Source organism: Hippocampus guttulatus, chromosome 1 (genome assembly GCF_054856545.1).
Source record: "Hippocampus guttulatus isolate MCC_2025c chromosome 1, RoL_Hgut_1.0, whole genome shotgun sequence".
Classification (NCBI taxonomy): domain Eukaryota; kingdom Metazoa; phylum Chordata; class Actinopteri; order Syngnathiformes; family Syngnathidae; genus Hippocampus; species Hippocampus guttulatus.
The window spans coordinates 25,148,950-25,170,793 of NC_141261.1; the positions used below are offsets into that span (position 1 = coordinate 25,148,950).

Genomic DNA, 21,844 nt, shown 5'->3' on the forward strand with positions numbered 1-21,844 from the left:
ATGCAACCAATTTTCATTGCCCCGGCTAAGCTCAGAGCGCATAGACTCATCTGAGCAGTACTTGGAGCGGAGTCACACATGACACGATTAATACATTGCCTTCCTGCTGAAGATCAGAGCGGCCGGGCAGATAGAAGGAGAGTTCCAGCTCCACCTGGTGCCTCCCCTCAACAGCCATGTGAAACGTTTTGTGGAACTGCACGGTAACAAAAAGACAATTTACGCAAACCACACAAGGTTGATCCATTCTTGGATTGAGGTGGAGCTCTAGAAACACAAATGGGGAACGTGTTGAAATTAAAGCTGTCAGATTGCTGTGTCAAAAAGCACAGCGGTCTCTTGCTTTCTTCGGTGTGGTCGAGTCTTATTATTCTGTATGTGACCTTGTTTGACATGCACTAACAAGGCACTCCAATTGAAAGTTAGCCCTGCTCATGGAACTCACACACAAAATTTGATTGAGGCTCAAGACAAGATCAAAGCCCCCCGAGAGGTTCTGCTGTTAGATTTGGCAAATCACCGACAGAAAGCTCTGGGAAGAAAGTTGTGAATGCAACCCAACACATAGCGTGTCATTAGTTGAACCGAACGGCTGCCTTATTTTGTGTCTCATCCTGTCACATTTTGATGGGCTCTCTCATGCTTATCAAGGTCTGACACCTTTTTTTTTGCATTGTGTCAAGGCCGTTCTACAGATAAAAAGCGTGGAGCACATTTGTGACTACGGCAGACCTGGCTGTAGCTCCCCTGCTGGGCTCAGCAGCTTAATACCCCCTTCTCAGACAACATAGGTCATGTCAGATGCTCGCAACATATTGTACCAGGCCAATAAACAGTCTGACTACCATCCACTATAGCAGGGGTATCAAACTCATTTCACATTGTGGGCCACAAACGGACTCGGTAGATGTCAAGTGGGCCGAACCATTAACATTATACCATACTGTGCTATGAATCACCAAAATATCATCTCTTTCCTTTGTTTTGGTCTCAAGAAGCATTGTTTGGCGCTTTCATATCATTTGCTGCGTTGGGTCTATCTCGGTGACAGACTGAGACTGCTGTTTTCTTCCCCGATCAAAACAATGTTGTCTTCTACTGTGATCAAAACAGCGTGCCCCCTAGCGGATAATCCACGAATTGCATGTTATTTTAAGTATTCATTCTGTGTCTTTAATGATTTTTTTTCACTTTTAAATGATCCCGCAGGCCGGATCGAACCTTCGTTGGGGCCGTTTCTGGCCCGCGGACCGTATGTTTGACACCAATGCACTATAGCTATCTGTGAGAAAGCAGGACAAACGCGGCAGAAGGTGACAAATCTTGAAAGGCTGTTGAGATGCTTATTCACTTGTGACATACAACACATTTCACCTGACAAGTGTTGGTAAATTGTGGCTATGTCATGTAACTGCAGAAGTTAAAAATTCTTTTTTGAAGGTGGAATTCAATTATAGCAGAGCTCCATCCATGAGAGGCGCTGTGTCACAATTTAATGTTTTACTGGACAAGACGTGTGGATGGAGGTGGCAATGGTTTTTTTAAAACCTTGCAGCCAGTTCTTTCAAATTGAATGAATGAATGAATGAATGAATGAAATTACTTCTTTTTCTTTTTTTTTTTAACTTCTTGGAAGGCTCAAGAGACTGTCGTTATTTTACATTGTGAATTCTGCTCTACTGTGGCGTGAGTTGACCACAAGAAAAAGATTACCATTTCCTTTTTGAAAGGCTTTATTCATTCCCTATAATACTGACACATACCCAATAGCGGTTACACAGGCATTTAAAAACACAGATATTAAAACCATTTGCGCATCACTTCACTTTTAGCCGCACTGAATCCGTGGAGCATTTTTACATGTAGAACACTTAACTGATATCAGTCTAAACTCAACCTTGGGGGGGAAAAAGATGAAGAGTTTAAAAAAAAATGTGGTTAACCACACAAACTATTCAAGTTAAATTATTCCTACAAAGTGAGATTTTCAAAGCTTTGACGGAGAGGTATCATTATTAAGAAACATTTTGTCAGATTTGAATGCTTCATGTGTTTTCAATTACATAGTGTACATGAAAGTACATGATCCGTTTTTTACATGAAAGTTTTCTTTCTAAAGTCCAATAACTGCCCTTGTATATACGGAACACCACTAAGTCATAGGACAGGTTCGAATAATGCAGTTCGCTGGAGGGAAAGTCTTTTGCCCTGTAGTTTTCGGTTAAGACGTTGCTTTTTTTCCAGTGAAGGATGTTGTTTTCCGCAGTCCTGTGCAGCCAAGCACCGAGACACAAGTTTGGGTCAGTTGGGCGACATAAAAGTCCTGGCTTTTCAGCCGCCATTCCTCGGATGTCCTCAGGGAAATTAAACAAAATGTTTGCTCAAGTCCATCAGAGTAAATTTTCACCGCCTCTGCAGGTACATGTGTGGCAAAATCATTGCGGCCGCCACAAACTTGTCTTCTTGAACTATCGGGTCACCTGAAAACAAACAAACAAACAAACAAAAAAAGACAACAGAAACTAGTCAAAATCCAGAAACCTCCAAAACCTCTGCAAGTTGCATGAAACACAAAAAGTTCAGAGTTTGGAACGACTGCTGGCATATACTGTAGATCACTTTCCCGCTGTGAATGATCTCGAGTGGTGCAGCAGCGGTCTCTTTGAAAGTCATGGAAAGTGATGCTCGTTGTAGGCGCAACAAGCACACGGCCAGCACGCTCTCTTCTGGCACACAACTAAACAAGACGCAGCTGGCGTAATGGCAGCCAGCCTGGCTCTCAGCACCTGGCGTGCTGCCATGTCATTTGGTGTGTTTGTGGAGACCGCCGCTATAATCATGAGAGCTCTTTACCACCTTTACCTTTCCATCTTCCATTTTTCTTGGTCCGTCTGGCCGCTTTTAAGCCATTTGGGGCTTTTAGGAGTCATTGCCTACCAGCTAATGTCACGCACGATTGTATACAGGGATGAAAGAGGTCAGGCTTTTCATGTCATCTTGTCTCCGTTTCCATGCATGCCCCTTTATGCCATAATTCCCCGCACCCCCCACCCCGGCTTTCCCTCTTAACATACAAACACAGGCTTGTCCTCCTGTCCGTCCTCTTCTGGAAGACAGTCTTTTGTCCTCGCCAGGTGCCAAGTGGTGAAGGCCAGCCATTGTCGGGAGAGCACAGAAAAAGCGTTCTCCACCCAGCTGGCAGCTGGGATGCTTGGAGTGTGGCTTCACTGCTGGGGCCCTTTCCTATTGACTTCGGGCATCTCATCCCGCGCCTGATCAAAGAGTCAACGGGCATTTGTTGTCACGCCGGGTGCACTCTGCACACACGCCGTAGCGTGTCCCTTCAGACGCTAATCTACTTGCGCGTGAATGTGCCTGCAGGGGGCCTGATTATTTACAAGTGTTCAAGGCGCGGTGTAGCGGTGTTGCCACTTTTCAAACCGGATCCATCGTGTATCACGCACATCTTTTCTCTGAATAAAACCTGACATGTTTTGCATGAAATTAAAAGACAATGTTCATTGTAAATCTCAAATATCAGAGGCATAAATGCCATTAATGCACAAAAGAATTCACGACCATAAGACACGTTTTTGGTCTTCCGCAAACTTTTCCCACGCATTTGGAAGTGTGGGATTCTCCAACAAATCTTGGTAAGCTCAAACATTAAGATTCAAGCAAAACTTCAGCGTCTCGACCAGCGGCAGATTGATCAATTCCCAAAGTGCTATTCGATTGCTCTTTAAAATTCTGTCTTTCCGAGCACGTTTAAAAGCAACGGAGGTTAAGCTAAGTGGTGTGTGGAGATGCTGCTACCAACAACATAATCCAGAAGAAAAAGGGCAGACTGTCAGACAGAGTGAAGGGACACATAAAAAGTCGCTGGGCATGGAAATAGAGCATGCAATGTGGCATGTCCTAATACTTGTGTCCATGTCGTGCTTCACGCAGTCAGCATTTTCTCTTGAATGATGCCGCCCCCAACACAGAATGCGAATGGCATATCGTGCACACGCTCGCACAGTGGTCAATGACAGCTCAAGCGGCTTGGCAGCCCAGCAATGTCTGGCCGCTCATCCACGGGATATTATTTGGCATTGATCGAGCTCTTGTGCCTCCTCCCTTTCTCCTCCTTTTGTCCTCCTCCTCTCCACCTCATCTCTGCTCGCAGCCAGCGACCGAGAGTGCCAAAAGCTCCTTTGTATTCTTGCCTGAGCTGTGATGCAGGGCACAAGCTCAGGCTCCCTGTCAGCTGATGGGGTGCAATGTTCTTGTTTTCAACTGTTTCCTTTACTGCTTTTATCTTCCTCCCACCTCGGTCTTCAGTATTCCTCTCCAGTCTCCGCTTATTTTTTTCTCTCTCTCTTTCCTTTTACAGCTCTCATCGCCTCTCCCTCTCATCTCTTGCTCTCTCAAGTCTATCGTCAATTTCAATTTACAAGCAGGTCTTAGTGGGACTAGAAGAATGTGTGTACTGATATTGATCTGGATGCTCGTGCATCTGGACCTCGGCCTAGCACACAAGGCTTTTCAGCATCGAGCACATATATCATTTAACACACAAAGTGCACACCGACACACCCAGTGCATTCACACACAAATTACTGATTAAAGATCCGAATGTAACCAGCGATAAATATTTGTGCATTTTCCAACTGTAGCCTAGTCAGTGATAGAACCATGCCTGAAACTGTCATTTGCTTGCACAGAACTTTTCAAATGTCCACAAAACAAAACCGATGAGAACGGTGAAACAACTTCATAAGACTAGTCGTGGTAATGATGTGACGGCCACACTCGACCGTTCTGAAAAGCGGTTCCATTGTAACCGTACGTTCCCGGAAAAGTCTCAGGGAAGACTAACCACTCGGGGCCAAGCAAGGCTGAATTGCTATGGAATCGGTACAATGGAAATGCGTCTTTAGTTATAGATGGGCATGAGTGCTTAAAGAGGGAAGTGGTCTCATCGTCTTTGCTGCAGGTGTCTTGAGTGAAAACAGCAGGCAAGGAATTCTTAATCAGCCCGATGTCCAAGAGACGGCACCCAGAGTGATTTAGAAAGTGTGGCTGCGAGCGATGGATTGTGTATTTACTTTTTGTTTCTTTTTTCAACCCAAAACGGCGCACTCTCAACCCCTTTGGCCACGCCTCCAATCAATTATTAAGGCTGAAAACAAAGGTCTGCAGCGAGCCATGAATAATGGAGGACGAATAGGCAGGGAGCAAGATGGAGGTGAGGAACGGAGGTGTGCGGTGATGAGAGGTGAGTTTCACTTAAAAGCCGGTGTGTGACGGACTCTTCGGAGCTCGCTCGGCTCGGGTCACCAAAGACCCGGTGGGCTCAATGCAAGATGTGCAGGCACAGGCACTGACCACACTCAGGCAAAGACCACACGGGCAAGACAAGCACGCCCACGTGCACAATTTGCACATCGGGGCAGGTGTGCGCACACGTGAGGCGTGTTCCCATTGCCGTGTAGCGGACATGGCGAGCTGTTTATGCGCCGAGGTGGAATGCATGCCACTGAGGTGTGAGGAAGCAGGGCAAGTGCAAATGTAAACCTCGTTCCTCATGCCCTTGCTTTTCCTCGGCGTTTGATCTTGGTGGGAGAACATAGCGTAGAGAGAGAAGCGAAGAAAATAATTCATGGGGTGGGGGGGACATAAGGAGGATCGAGACAAATAATGTGGAAAGGTAGAACACAGTCATGATAGAAGTTGGCTACAGAGTCTTTGCTTGTACCTGTTTGGCTTTTCCCTGAGAAAAATTTGAACTGCAGTCCAAAGCTTTAAACTTGATGTTCTGTTAAGTTTCCTTTTTCTCTCAGTACCTCAGCGTACTTCCCTGTTGTTCACGATATAAGTGATGTAATGGGGAAAGTATTATCTACCACATTACGTTATGAATTATTCTATTCGGCGTCTGTTTATGATGTTGCAATATTCATGTAAAAGCCACAAAGCGAGGGGCTTGTTTGTGATGCTAACAAATACAGCAGCGTGAAGGGTTGTTTTCGTTCGAATCGACTGCTTCAGGTGGCCTTTATTCAGTAAACGCAGCATTAATTCAAAATGTAGCATCGGCAGACGGCAGGGATGTCAAACTGCACGATCACCTGTGAACTTGAACTGGCAAGGAGTTGCTGTGGAGCACCTGTTCTGACATTTTTTTTTTAAAATCATCTTTTTACTTTGCAGCACTTATTCGGTAGACCAGTGGGACTGCATCGTGTTATTCCACAGAAGGTGTAAAAAAATGTGTCTGTATTTGCATACAAACATATTCCAAAGGTCAGTCTGACAAGAGAAGAAACACTTAGCCCATGCTGGTCAGCACACCAGAAGCAGAGCGTTTGCCTCAGATGGCCAGAGACGCAGAATTGAATCCTGTGTATGCTCACCTTGGTCGTCTTGACTTTGTTGCCGGTGCTGCAGCTCCATCCTGTGAGGTCTGGAAGAACCTTACACTCCTCACCTTCCATACATGGCTCCATCTGACACCACCACTTCTGGGCAACAATGGAGGCTGGTTAAAAAAGAACAAAAAATACAAGCATATGTAAAGTATATGTGCATATCTATCTATCTGTCTGTCTATCTATCTATCTATCTATCTATCTGTCTATCTGTCTATCTGTCTGTCTATCTGTCTGTCTGTCTGTCTGTCTGTCTGTCTGTCTGTCTATCTATCTATCTGTCTATCTATCTATCTATCTATCTGTACAGTAATCCCTCATTTATCGCAGGGGTTGCGTTCCAAAAAGAACCAGTGACAAGTGAAATCCGTGAAGTAGGATTTATTTTTAAAAAAAGCACAAAAAAATGTGAAAGGGATGAAATTTCAAATGTGCTGTATGTTTAACATACAGCACTTTTGACAATAAAGTTGTACTTGGTACTTGATAGTCAGCTTTATTTTTTACAGTTATTATACAATACTGAACTATGTATACAATGCAGAGGCGATTGCTCTAAGACTGCAAGGGAAGCTCAGCTTCCCCTAAAATGTCAAAAAGTAAGTGATCAAATATATGTGTACGTACAATTGTGTGGACAGGTCATTGACTAAATATGTGCGACAACGCGCTCAACGTTTGTTCCGAATCAGCTTCTTATTACTATATAATATACTATATTAAAATTCTGATTTTGTCCCGCCCATTTAAAAAACTGCACTTAAAAAATCCGTGAAACAGCAAAGCCGCGGAAAGTGAACCACGTTATAGCAAGGGATTACTGTATATACATATACACACACACACACACACACACACACACACACATGCAGAGAGAGAGAGAGAGAGATAGAGAAGGGAGAGAGAGAGAGAGAGAGAGGACCCCACTTCATATGAGTGCAAATTGATTCATTGATGACTCCAAGCATGAATGTTCCGCTATTTTGCAAGAGACCAAGCTTTCTGAAAACTACTGTAACTCAGTCTCTATATAGACAGTAGTGCTTTCACATGTCATTACTCATGCAACGCCCTCAAGCTTTACAAGTCTCATTTACAAACTGATTATGTCCTTCAAGGACTAAAACTGGTTCTGTAATCGTTTTTTTACTTTGCGGTAAAAGCATTGATTTATTCTTATTTATATTCATACTACACACGTGGATTTTAAAATACAATTTTTCTGTGTTCTGTGTGTTTATTCTTTATGATACTGTACTTGTCTGAGTGACGGCAATGGCTACTATAATGTCATGCGAATGTAATCAGGGGATCATTTGCATATCTGAAACAAATCCAAAAGGACAAAACTGGGGGCAAGATATGCATCAGCCATCTGAAATGTGTTGTGATCTTTCGGGGTTGCAAGCAGATTTGTGCGCCACACATCACATCAGATCAAAGCGAATGTATGCCTTCAGCAAACATCACAGAGGAAAGCGCTCAAAAAGACACATGAAGAGCATTTGGATTTGTTATCACAGAGAGGGGCGAGAATCGGTCTCAGACACGTGAATATTGGTTCAAATTTGAATGAGCACGTCACTGCAAATCTCAGGTAATTGCAGGATCAGCATTTACATTGTAGCACAGCTGTTGCTTCGTCTGTTGAACTAAATGCATTGAATCCACTTGGAAGAGACCCAAGCATAACAAAAAACTGAAAGACAAAAACTTTCAGCGGGTCTTCATAACTTTGAAGATGTTACGCAAGGCAAGCAGTTTCGAAGTTTTGTGAGAAATAACTTTGATGGACCCATTGCTTTTACGTCCCGGTCTTGACAGTTTTGGTCTTTCCGTTTTTCAACCAGATGGGAATTGATTGAACATTGTTACGTTTTGACTGCTTTTTTTATGCATATTGTGTCTTACTCATTCAGTCATTCTTTCTGCATTCACTGAAGGCCTCAAATCACATCATCATCATCAACAGCAGGTGGAAACAGAAGGAATTGATTCGCGTAGGATGGAACCGAATGATTAATTACTCCATTAAACGGCATGGCAGTTTTTTTTTCTTTTTTTTCGTAAAGAGATGTGCTGGGGAAATTTGGAGAAATGATCACCCTTGCAGCAAGAGCGCAGACGTAATTTCTATTTATGATGAGGCCACTGGAAAGCCATACTGCACCAAGTCCGCTTCATTTGGAAGTTGTATACAATTAGAGTGAGTTCTCGTACCGTATTTATGATGCACCATTCGAAAATGTAGGCGATCAAATCGAAAGTTGCATTGCTCGAATGTGTTGAGCAGATTCACTCCTAAACTTTGCTGCATTCTGAAAACACCACCAAACACACCAGATCCAAGGCTCTAGGGTGGCATTTCATCAAGCACCAGTTATAGCTGCGCACAGTGCAAAATATTGATTTTGCAGGAAGATTTGAAATGCACTTTGCGATACATCTTTTGGGATTAGAATTATCAACGCTGGTCTGAAATGCAGAATAGAACAAAAATGATTCACTGCTTTCTTCAAGTCTTGAACATTTGATTGTTGTGTGTCGCTGTTAGTCATGTTTACAAAGTCACCGTATGTTTTCTGTTGTTTTGAGTTCATTCCCTGAATTTATTTGTTACGTTGAATGTTTCTTTTTATGGAAGTGGCTAATTTAATATTTTGGCCAGTCACTGTTACGGTGAATTGATCATTTACATCATAGTGTTGCAGACCAAGAACTTCTCTGACCAGTTTAGATTCAAAGCGCAAGCATCAATTTTTGGACCGGAGTACTTTGTTGGCAAGCCCTTGTTTTGACGTTGGCTCAAGTACAACAACACGAAACAGAAGATGATTGAAATAGTTGGCACATACCATCAACACAAGAAGGCATGGCCCGAGTGGTGCCAGCAACTTGTCCGGGGAAGCAGGAACATTTGACGGTTTGAGATCGCTCCTCAATCTTGTTCTTGTTGCAGCAGCGATGGGCAGCGATCACCTCACACGTCCCTGCCTTCACATGCACTGCAGAACAAAAACACAGACACACACACTCAGTCGGGCTCATCATATCTCTCTTTATGGTGGGCGCGATGCACATATGCAGAAATACATATCACAAACAATGACACGAAGCAATTCAGTGGTCTTGAAAGGATGGGAGAAAAACAGCTTAAGACTATTTATATGGTATTCTTTTACCTTGTCGGAAGCCTGTTAGTTCCTGCTGACACGTTCAATGTACATATCCAGACTTGAGTCCGGAACAAAGCAAGTGGTACATTTCAGGACATGGCAACCTTTTATATACTACGTGCAAGATTTCAAGGCCATACAGTATAAGAGACACTGCATGCAGGTGTCATGTTTTCATCTCCATGTATTCCTAATTATCTTTTCCCCTTTTCAAGATGTATTACGATCGCAATGAAGCAATATGAACAAGACGAAGAATAACACTCAGTGCAATTAAGCACAAGGCCAGATGAAGTGAGAGGCTCACTGTTCACCCAGGTGAACAGAGATTTGAAAAGTTGCCTCATGGCAATTGGACATGGAAAATATGTTTTCTTTTCATTGATTTCCTATTTGACTTTTGCCAGCAGTGGACTATTACTTTTGGGTGATTGGCGTGCTGTACGAAAAAAAGCAAGTAGAGCATCTGCAGTGTATGCACTGTGAGCATTCCCGCCCCTCCCAAGTGGCTTGCACTATACAAGCTACAAACAACAAAATAAGAACCGCCCAAAATGTTGCTCAAATCCGATGGGGACCTGAAGTATCCATTGAGGAAGAACCTTAGTGACCACAGTGACCTTCTCTCTGGAGCCACACACTAATGACCCCCATGGGATAACTTTTGTTTACAATGTGACCTTTTCTATAATTAATTTAGAGCCACTTATCATCAATTAATTATGTGTCTCATTAAATCCTCATTTTTACTGTCCCCAATATTGCCCCGTGTCTCCTAAAAATAGGATGTGCCCATACAAATGAGTAGTTAGCTCATGAGGATGGAGGAGTGTTTCTATGTTCAAGAACAATGGTGTGAGGAGGGCTTTACCACTGGAGTCATGAAAAAAATGCTTGACAAACTTTGATGAGTCCTCCTCGATCCAGTGACAGCTTATACGTAGGCACTGTTTTGTGTTGTGTGTTTGAGGCGCGCCGATCCATAGTAAGTGGTAAATGTGATGATGTTTTTTTTGTCTTGCTTTTTTTAAGTGCAAAAGGCCACTCAAGTAATATCAACGATGAAAACCAACAGAACTCACGTACTATTTCAAACTACACTCATTGCCAACTAAAACCTAAGGCAGAAGGCCAAAATGTCACCAGAACTCAGTAGTACCATGCTCCGATTCTTTGGTGTTATTGCTTGTATATGATCAATCTGTGAAAATACTACAAAGAACACACTTTTGATGAGAAGTCTTCACAAGTTGTTTGACTCAGCAAGATATTTTCAGATATGGGGTGTGGTTCAAAACATTCTCAAATCATCTTTCCCAACCGAACTGAATGGAAATGCCTGTCATCTTTAGCAGCCTCCCTATTTGTTTTTCAATTGGAAAAAAAATAGCATTCTATCTTGGTGTACTTTGTAAAAATATACAGTGATGACATAATTGAACGGAATCCGAAGAAAATACTTTTGGCCACTATTCCTTTTGTGGTGTGTGCCTTGACCACCTGAGGGCAGTACAGTACAAGGACAGAGACACGAAGAAGTGTTTCACAACTGACTCGGTAAACTGCATTAATCCTTTCTTGCAGAGGATAAAGAACATGTGCCTGTGAGTGTTATATTGTTTGTCCGTGCAACTGTCTGTTGCTTAAAAGGTTATAACACCACAACACTGATGCTATTCGTTAGCCCATCTGTGGCATTAAGTTAAATGGACTTTCCTAAAGCAAAGCTATGTGGTTGTTTGAAATACACACGGCCTGATGCATGATAGTCCTTTCGTTCTCAAAATGATATGAGGAAGACGACAGTGCAGCAGTGGCTCGAGATACGAGTGAGCCGCCTTGCAACTTTTTTGTGATGAGACAAGATTTTGAAAGCAAAAAATTGTAGATACGTATGGTGGCAATGAACGCAACTTGACACACTTCACACCATCTGTGGCATTAAGTTAAATGGACTTTCCTAAAGCAAAGCTATGTGGTTGTTTGAAATACACCAAGTGTAATTCTCGTAGTTCCATGTTTAATTTGACAGTAAACTTCAACTGGAGTGGCAATTAAAAGTTTGAAGCCTCTTTTTGAAGACCTGGTCACTGCCAAACTGCTGGTGTGAACTGTGCCAAGTTGCGTTCATTGCCACCATACGTATCTAATTTTTTTTGCAAAAGGACTATCTTGCATCAGGCCGTATGGAAAGAGGTCTTTTCTCGTCTTAATAGTAAACATTGCGGCTCTGGGAAATTCTGGGAAATTACTGGATAGAAATGCTCCATGCATTGAGGCCTCAATAAATCCACCACCTCCTTCACTGTCTTACCAAGGCTGTGCAAAAAAATTTCCGTACAAGAAAAAGGCATCTTTCTTCACTCTGACCCAAAACTCTGATGTAGCTTTATATTACCTCAGCATTCGTTTCAGTGTGTGGTACTCTCAAAGATGAAAACCACGCTAGGCTATAATGATGCCAAAGGATCTCGAAAGATCATTGTTTACTCGTGAAAGGCATGAAGACACAGAGTGTAGAATGACCAAAAAAAAACATTCAGTGTCTTGTTGTGTACGATGAAGTCACATATTGTGGTCCAATCGCTTTCCTCAAAGCCCTCAAAGTAGTTTTCGTCCTGTTTTGCTGCTATTTCATAGATCAACCCTGACCCCCTTTTTTTGACACAATTAGTCAGTCCCAAGCCCCATTTTGCCCCTACTGTGTCCTGCACTTAGCCAGCGGGGTAGATAGCATTAGTAGGCATCGTAGATCGTTCAGAAAACCCACACCGGCACGGGGAGAACATGCAAATTCCACACAGGAAGGCCGGAGCCGGAATCGAACAGTGCATGTCTGCGCTGTGAGGCCGACATGCTAACCAGCTGATCACCGTGCCGCCACTATCGCTGCCATTTCCACTGATGTGTTAGCATTCAGCCAAACACACTTTCCGAAGGGTTAGTGTTTGAAATGCACAGTGTACCTGTAATTCTCTTTTGTTTGATGTTTAGTTTGACAGTTAACTTCGAGTAGGAGTGGCATTAAACCGTTTGAAGCCTCTTTTTTTAAAGATTTGTTCAGTATCTGCGAAACTGTTGTGAGCTGAATTGAGTTCGCTGCCACCATACAGTGCTTGTATCTCTAGTTTTTAGGTCAAAGTAAAAAAACAAAAACAAAACAAAAAAACAATCATTGCAATTATGGCTCGTGTCTCCAAAAATTTGGAAGTCGGTGCACTCATATTAGAAGGCACCACTGAAAAGTAAAAATGACGATGAGGAGGCCCGCTTCTTACAATGCATGTACGGAAGAGTACAGATGGGGTAGGAAGTGAATTTCCGTTCAGTGTGTTCAGAGGCTGTTTTGAAATGGAGCACACGTTAGAAACACTTGCTCAGTTAATTAGATTACATTGTACGAAGCGATGTGCCCGTATGAGTGTGTGGTGTGTGCGCGCGTATGTGTGTGTGTGTGTGTGTGTGTGTGTGTGTGTGTGTGTGTGTGTGTGTGCGTGTGTGTGTGTGTGTGTGTGTTCTCCCATCGGTGCATGTACGTCCATGCATTTATGCAAATAATTAGATTGTGTTCCACTGAGATGGGATCATCCGTTATGAATGGTAAACACCGGGCAAATTAAAATTCTGTTATGGTTCCTGCCAAGACAATTAGCACAGAGGAAAGGGGAGAATTACACATTTGACCACTTCTTTATTTCTCTCCCCACTGTTTTTTGGCTCCCTGTCATGTTGAGTGCTCTTAAACCGGGGGACAGGTCTGCATGCCCTTCTATGTATGCTGGCATTGAGTATTTGCGCAGCACTGGTTTTTGTATTCTATACACACTGTATGTATTTGTTTGAAAACTGGGCATAGTCTACTAGAACAGCAAATATTCAACCCTCAATAAATTCCTGACGCATATGACTCGTACACAGGAATGCATTTACCATTTGCAAACCGTAAAGGAAACAGCTGGGCAAAATGTAATAGATTATATACTCTACGACAAGTTACTTCCATTTGGAAGTCCTCGCACTTACAAATACAACCACTTTGTCACGGAGACATTACGTGCTCAAATGACATCCGCTGTTGTTCCATTGTCTCTAGTCCCCAATAAAGCAGGATTGCCATTAGCGACCCTCTCTTCCTCATCCCTGGTACGAGCTCCGGCGACAGGATGCGCATATATACACACAAAAACACACACTGGTGGGACATGGTGTGCCTCGATATATTAGAAGGCCCACTGCCACCATCGCTACCAGCACACTGCACACCACCGTGCGCTAATTTCAACTTCAGGCAAAAATGCTGGGTGAGATGCAACTGCATATGAAATGTTAATATGCTCAAATGTATTAACACAACATTACCAGTGAGGCATAAATCTGTGTGTGCGTGTGTGCGTGTGTGTGCGTGTGTGTGTGTGTGTGTGGTCCAGCTTTGCATGTTTAAAACTTTGTGTTCATTGCTAATTTCTGACTGAAGGTGACTTTCTACAAGCGCTGCTGGCATTTCCAGCTCACCTCATATTCCGGGCCTCCTTCCTTTTCCTCTTCTACTTTGAAAGACTTTAAGCCTTCCCGGCGCTTGCATCTGCTTCATTCTTCTATACAACCACACTTTCCAGGCAGCCATTTTTTTTTCGTTTGAACCTGCTGTGTTTCTATTTTACCATCGAACTCCCTTTTTGTTCTTCTGTATCATTCGAGAGAAAGCAGATGGTGTATAAAATGATGGGCTTCACTCCAAACAGAGTGGAAGGATATATAGCACAGTGGGCATGTTGATGAGCATTACATTTTGTGTGTATTGTTTTTCTGTCAATCAAATAAGGGCAAACACTTGTAAACGTCAAGCAGCATGCATTTCACTTAAATAGGTGTGTTAGTGTGCATGGGTACACAGCATATAATCTGTTTTACGTGACAGTCTGCAAGTGTGTGTGCACGAATGAGTTACTGTTGTTGTTTATGTCACCCTGTTGTGGAGGTGCCATTGTGCAAATTGAGATAAATGGCTTGCTATCATCCTGCTTACGCTGCGTGAAAGATTGGAGCGTCCCATATGCTGCAATGCACACTCGCTCACTGGCATCTGCAAACAGATCAAGTGGCTATTGTCAGGGACATTTGCAGCTTTTGAAGGGTTACTCGAGACGGGGAGAAGTGACATTTTGTTTGCTAATTAGCACCTGGCGAGCTTTGTGCGCTCAAGCGTAGTCATGATGCAATCACACAGGGTCTTCCCAAAATTGTCCCCGCAACGTTGCAAGACTAATAATGTTTGGTTTTGAATGTTTTCCGAAAACAAGTACAAACACAACAGATTCAGCAAAGACGAATTCAGTCCTTGCTGGACTTCAGTGAGCTGGATGACTGAGAATATACAAAGACATTAAAAAAAAAAACACACACACACACACAAGTTTTAGTGAGTACGTTGGTATTTTTTTTGTTGATATTCTGACAGTATACTGGTAGGTCCACTCCCCGGAAGAGGTGTGTCCCAGGATTTCTCTCCAGAGAAGCGAACAAATGTACAGTCCCGGTAAGTAGGCGATATACCACGTTGAAACAGTATTCTAATTGTGGAATTTCTTTTCCGAGTTTTTACCACCTTTCGCAGCAGTGCTGCTGCATAAGTCTATTGTGTCATTAAAGGATTTGCCCCATGCTGTTTCGATGCGCACATCATTTTTTTGCCCCTTCAAATTCTCACAAAGATTGGCCAAGTAAATATGAAATGGAGTTTGTAAATGATGATTTAATTTCTAAAGGGAAGAAAAATCCAAAGCTGACTCTACCTGAAAAAGTAATGGACCCATTCTCTTCATAAATGGTTGTGCCACTCTTGCAGCATAACTAAAATCAACCATTTGCAGTGGCTGCCTTGAGCGTCGCTGTCTTGGAATTTTAAACCACTCTTCTTTGCAGAATTGGTTTAACTCAGTCATATTGGAGGTTTTTCGAGCATGAACTGAGCCATTCAGAGGTGGAACACTGTTAGAGGAATTGACGAACACAATGATATCATGTTTAAAGTTTTATTTAGTTTTGGGCCTGTCAAGACATCTCTGTGAATTCACCTAAAGTCAGCGTCCCCAAATGTGTGTGCGCACGTAGGGTGTCAGGTCGTCTTGGAAGCAAGAGGCCCTACAGGCACTTTATCTGATAGAAGTAAGTAAGCCCTGTTGGGCCGAGGGCTCTTTGAAGTCGCCTTACCTCAAAAGTGTGAAGAACTGCTGAACTGTTTACAAGCAGATGAAAGAATGCAGACTCGGCTTGAGAGTAAACAGTTTGGGAACAAAGTGTTTTAGAATGCCAAAAGATGTTTTGGGAACTGGTAATAAGTGTGATCGGTTGATTATTTTTAGTTATCATACATTCGCTTATCATTAATGTTATTATTAATGTTATATTGATATTGAGTGATTGATTGATTAATTATCCTTGCAAAGAAGAACGCTTATGCCTGCAATCATTAATTGACTATGCCCGCAATGAAGAACTCTTCTGCTTTTAATAAAGATATATTCTTTATTATGTACTCACATTTAACCATTATACACTCACATTTATAATCAAGAATGCTTGGTGCACTGTGTGGAAGTTTAGGGACGCAACCACCTTTCCGAGGACGTGGTTGGGAAAAGATAAGTGTTAAGACTAAACATTGAGCAAGGTTGGACAGTGAATGGAGCCATCAACACCAGCTACAACGTGATGTTTTTGTAACAATTGCACACATGTACGTAATTTACACTCACATACACACACATAGTCCAACAAGTTCAGTGTGTGTTCAACAGCCCCCACCCTTTAGGTTGGAGACACCTATGTAGTAGATTTCCCAATAAATGAGGAGGTGAAGGGGGAGATCGTTAAGGTGACGTGCCGAGAACTGAAACCGAACGCTTCTCCTCGTTCCCTCCTGGTACCAGAATTGAGTCTCCTGTCTCCTCGTGTTTTATTCCTGAGTGTCAAATTGGATAAACCTGACAAAGTGTTACAGCCCAAGAGGTCATTTGTTATCAGTGTGTTAAAATGTCTGCAACGTCTTTGTTCGTGGAAGGCCAAACATAAAAGTGTCAGAGTATCTGTAGTTCAAAGCTAGGCAAAAGTTATCCAGATGTCCGGCGGAAGGGTCGGACTCAGGGCGTGGTACGCAATTATAGTGGGCAGTGTTTTTAATTGTATGGTACTTGAAATTTGCATATGTAATCAATAAAAGGTTCAGCAGAGAGCACAGAAAGTTTGGGTACGATTTAAGAAGCAATTACCATTGGTTGCTTTAAGAATCGTGCTCCCTGTTGACAGTAAAGACATTCCTTCCCGAGTCAAGTCTCTTTGTTCAAAATTGTCCGGGTGAGTTCCCTGACAAGCACTCACAAGAAAACAGAGCGGGGGCAAATACTTTTTCATGGCAACTCCATCCATCCATTATCCATCTATCCATCCATCCATTTTCAACCGCTTCCATCCATTTTCTACCGGTCAGGTCACAGGGGCAACAGCTTTAGCAAGGAAGCTAAAGCTGTAAACTGCTCCCCTCTCTTCACCCGAGTGTCCAAAACATGCGGCCGCGAATCCGATGACACAACCACAAAGTCAATCATCGAACTGCGACGAAGGGTGTCCTAGTGCCAAGACCCTTACATTTCAACATGGTGTTCATCATGGACGATCCGTGACGAGCACAGAAGTCTAATAAGAAAATACCAAGGTTAAGGTCAAGGTCATCTTTATTGTTAAATATGCTTTATGTATGACATGCGGCCACTCGAGTCCCTCCAAATTACGCCCTTCCAGGTCTCACTGTCATTACCCACGTGAGCATTGAAGTCCCGCAGCAGAACGAGGGAGTACCCAGCAGGAGCGCCCTCCAGCACAGCCTCCAAGGACTCTCAAAAGGGTGATGACTCTGAGCTGCTGTTTGGTGTATCGGCACAAGCAACAGTCAGGTTCCCTGCATCAATATTCAATCTTATATCATTTACTACTTTAAAAACAGATGTTTCTGTACTGTGATGAGCTCAAAAACTCAGAGTCCATTTGAGTTGAAAAAAAGCTGAATGGATTTAAAACCCCTTCCTGCTTAAGAAGGGAAGGTTTGAGATGGGTCTAAAAGTGCACAACTAGTGAAGGACAACTTTTCCAGTTAAACTTAATTCAGCATCTTTAGAATCATTAAGTTGATGGGAAGGCATGATGCTGCCTCAGCACAGTTCACAATTTGGAGTACGTTATGGGCGCCCTTGACAAAAGCGCATCTACCATTGGAATGGAATGAGCTGCTCTGGTTCACATCCACACCATCCTGTTATGCAGCCATTCTTCCATCTCTTTGGAGTTGACACAAAATAACCAATATGCAGTAAAACAACTATGTTTCCTTGAAACCTGCATCACTGTGCAAAATCACTTTCTCTAAAGTGAGAAAACTCTCTCTGGATCTAAATAATCCCACCTAAGCAACATAAATGCCAACCAGATCTGACAAGATTGACAGCAATAAAAGTGCCTGCATGTTTGATCAAGCATGTTAATGCACTCCCTAAATATGCTACAAAGGCTTCTCTCATCTTAAGTCATTTCACGTGCCCTCATTGGCCACTGAACATTGACTAATGATGTGACGAGCCCTGTGATTGGTGCATTAAGCCCATCAATTCGTAAAGGCGCGATTCCCTGGCGTCAGCGCTTTCCCTCACACTGCTTCATCAGGACAGATCATTACGTTCTTCCACTCATCTCCTCCTGTGCCTCTGCCGTTCTCTCGCGCCATCGCTCAGATGAAAGAGAAGCCCTGGCGAGTTTGCGGCCGGCCGGCAGCAGAGCCAGAGGTGGAAAGATGAGGAGAGAAGAGAAGGCGGAGGAGAGATGAAGGTGACGTTGGCTGATTAGTCAACTCTGTGGGAAGGAAACGGAAGAACCACCACAGTCCTGCCACAGCGTGGATCACACTCACACCGATAATATCAATTTGAAGCATTCTGCTTCTACTTTCTCCATGTGTCATCACTGCAAATAGACCAGACCGTCTGATTATTTTTCCTGCAGTATCGCTAAAGGCCATGTTGTTCAGTTTGCAGCCAAATGGGATCCGAACGCGCTAATGACCCCACATCGGCACCCTGTACTGACATATGCATGGGTAGGTGCGATTATGTATGCTGGCGGTGGGAAAATGCAAGCTTCTCCTGCTATAACCAGATTCTTCACTTGCACCCACACGTTCATTTTTTTTAAAGCAATCGTTCTTCTGACTTTGTTTTTTTTTTAAAGGATGCCCTTGCACATGGAAAACCAGAGCCAAAGTCGCCAATGCACTTTTTAGCCATTCATTGACCACCAGGATGGAGGTATGCTGTAAACTGTAGGAATTTGGCATACAGTTTAGGACTATACCAACTATACCAATTACGATAATTACCGATTGATTAACAAAATACCCCAAAAATACCTGCCATATATGGTGGTGGTGGGGTTGAGGACAGAGAGCGTCATGTTTATTTTTTAAATCATAACTGCAGCTGTTATGAAAGTGTTGTATACATAAAGATGTATTGTATTGTGTTGTGTTGTATTAAGAAGTCACGAAAAAGGCTGACCACATTGTTTCAAGTTGAAAACCAGCGTGCAGTTTAGATCAATTAGTGTGTGTGAGAAAGTCTAAGACATGTCAGATATTTGCACATTAGCATGGATGCTAAACACAAACATTCTCATCATAGTCCAGAAGGAAGAAAAGTTATTTCTGGAATATCTTTTTGTCATTAAAAAAAAGAGAGAGAGAAAGACATTTCAATTAATTTGAGCCAAATAAAACACTCGGTGAGGGATTGAGTGATTTGTGCTTTAGTGCAACCCACAGAGTATTTACAGCGGTACTCTGCAAGGATTAGTGTGTGTGCGTGCGTGCGTGCGTGCGTGTGTGTCTGTGTCTGTGTGAGTGAGAGAGAGAGAGAGAGAGAGAGAGAGAGAGAGAGAGAGAGAGAGAGAGGAAGAGAGAGAGAGACAGGATTAGTAAAACTGCATTACTGCTGTTTTATTTAACTCACAACAGCAAAAAACTAAAAATAAAAGCCTCTTAACCACATTTAGGCAACATGAGAGGCCAGGCCTGACAGCTAGACAAGCATGATGTTTGTGTCCTTTTAAAGACATGAGCTGGAAGAGGATGTGCATGAATAAACATGCAGATGTTGTCGCACGCGAAACTTTCTGTATTTAATCTCTAATCTAGTAATCTGCTGAAAGTTGCCCTGCAAACATATGCTGGCCATGGAAGCACTGTGTCATATTAGTCAAGGCGAGAGTAGGAGTGCAGCCTATGCAGGCAGATAGCAGACCGGGAAGCTCATGTGGAGCGCAGAGGATTAAATCGAAAAGACCAGGGAGAGCTGGGGAGAGAAGGAGAGCAATCTGCAGAGGCAGCACATTAGCTCGCCTCTTGCTCGCTGTCCATCTCCTTCCTCGCATCAGCATTGATCACAGTGCATCAGGAAAGGAACGAGTGCACCATCCATCAGGCCAGGACTCCCAGAGTCGCTCTGAAGAATGCTGAGGCGCCTCGCCCTTGTGTGCACAAACACCCAAAAGCACTCACCACCTCACCTCCGAGATGAAGCTGTTGAAATGTTCAGGGGATGAAATTCACAGGAATTGACTTGCGAGTTCTTCAAGACGGGAGCCATCACTCGCAAGATTTTCTGCTTTAAAAATTCTGAGATATGGGCACACGAGATACGTCACTATCAATTAAACATCAAATTTCAAGCTGCTATACAGCTTCAAGTGTGATGCTGACAAACAATGAAAAGTGCCATCGACGAAGAGCGTTTCGGTGTTTTAGCAAATGATACACACGTACACAAACGGTGAAGCAACAAGTGTGAACAGATCATTTCCTCGCAGGCATATATATATTTTTTCCGCTGTGAAAAATTATTTAAATTACTGCAGCTTACTGAGACTGTTTGTCAAGCACTTTATGTCTGCATTACACAACTCTGCAGGTGGCCAAGGGGCACATACCAGAAAAAGCATCACTGCCCATTGAACTAAACTTTAGTTCAGTAGGCACGTTTTGCTTTAGTTACTAAAGCAAAGCGTGGCGAAAACTGTTGAATTCTTTGTATTCACAACTGTTATTACTGTGTGCTTTTTATATAAACTACAACATTATACAGTGCCATTATGCTTATTAAAAACACAATACAAAAAGCTTTGTTGTTGGGTTTTTTTTTTGGGGGGGGGGGCAACTGCATCAGTTTAATGGCATTTCCTTTCATTTCAATTGTCATTTCATTTGAGATCAAGTGTGGCCACAAATGAAAGTCTAACCTAAAGGCACCACTGAATTGTCTTGTATCCAGGCTGCATGCAACATCTGCCATCCTGTACAAACCCCTGTGCTGCTATGTCATTGTGTTTCAAAGTCCAGTTTCTGAATGTTTGCAGCACCGACGACTATTATGGAACTGGGGTGCTTCGTTAAAGCTGCATGAGCACGACGGTCAGACATTTGTAAAGGTTCCCCTCTAATGGATGGCTCCGTGTGGCCACATTTTCAACTCGCACATATTGGGCTCTTACTTTGTATATAGGAAAAGGATGTGGCCCATTCATTATTCACAGCTTCAAGCACTTCTGGGAGAACTACGGAGAAAAGCCATTCACCATCTAGTCAGGGCAACTCAAGGGATTGATAAAGGTAATGAAAGAGGCTACAGGTAATCATTGTGGGGATCTTAAAATAAATGTAGGTAGCGGTAATCCCTGCACTGCTGAACACGACCTCATCATCCAAATAGTTGGGTGAATTATTAGGCGTGGGAAGATTTTCCACACATCTGGTCATCTGCAGCATCTCATAAGATGGCAGGACCAAAACATTGCAAGGGCAAGGGAACGTGGCAAAAAAAGCAGCTCAAGGGGGAGAGCCTCATGCTGTCATATGATTGCAGCTTCCCTGCAAAAACAATGTAAACAACCAAACAAAATATTGTAGCATCACTGGGAGATTGGTTGGGCTCCCAGCATGCTTTGCGGCACCTAGAATTTAATAGTGTTTAAATGCAAGTTTTGTGTCAATTATTTCTTTGTTTTCATTGTGTCATTATTTGCAGGTAAGCTATTAGTTTGCTGTTATGTGATTGTGCATGACACGCTGCCAGTACCCGTCATTGTGTGACGAGAGAAAATGTAAGCTTGTTCTTCTGCTTGGAAAATGAAAATGCAATTATTCCTCACTGCCTTGTG

General features: G+C 43.0%; 1 protein-coding gene across 1 annotated transcript in view; it reads right to left on the reverse strand.

Moving 5' to 3' along the window:
• Positions 1–1,715: 1,715 nt before the first annotated feature.
• The window catches only part of LOC147211126 (chemokine-like protein TAFA-2), a 55,789-nt gene continuing 35,660 nt past the window's right edge, over positions 1,716–21,844 (reverse strand). The window contains exons 3-5 of the mRNA XM_086100265.1: positions 9,272–9,421; positions 6,402–6,526; positions 1,716–2,480 (exon numbers count right to left, since the gene is read on the reverse strand). Coding sequence (XP_085956391.1) covers positions 2,469–2,480; positions 6,402–6,526; positions 9,272–9,421 — 287 coding nt within the window. The 3' untranslated portion in view covers positions 1,716–2,468. The remainder of the gene's footprint in view (positions 2,481–6,401; positions 6,527–9,271; positions 9,422–21,844) is intronic.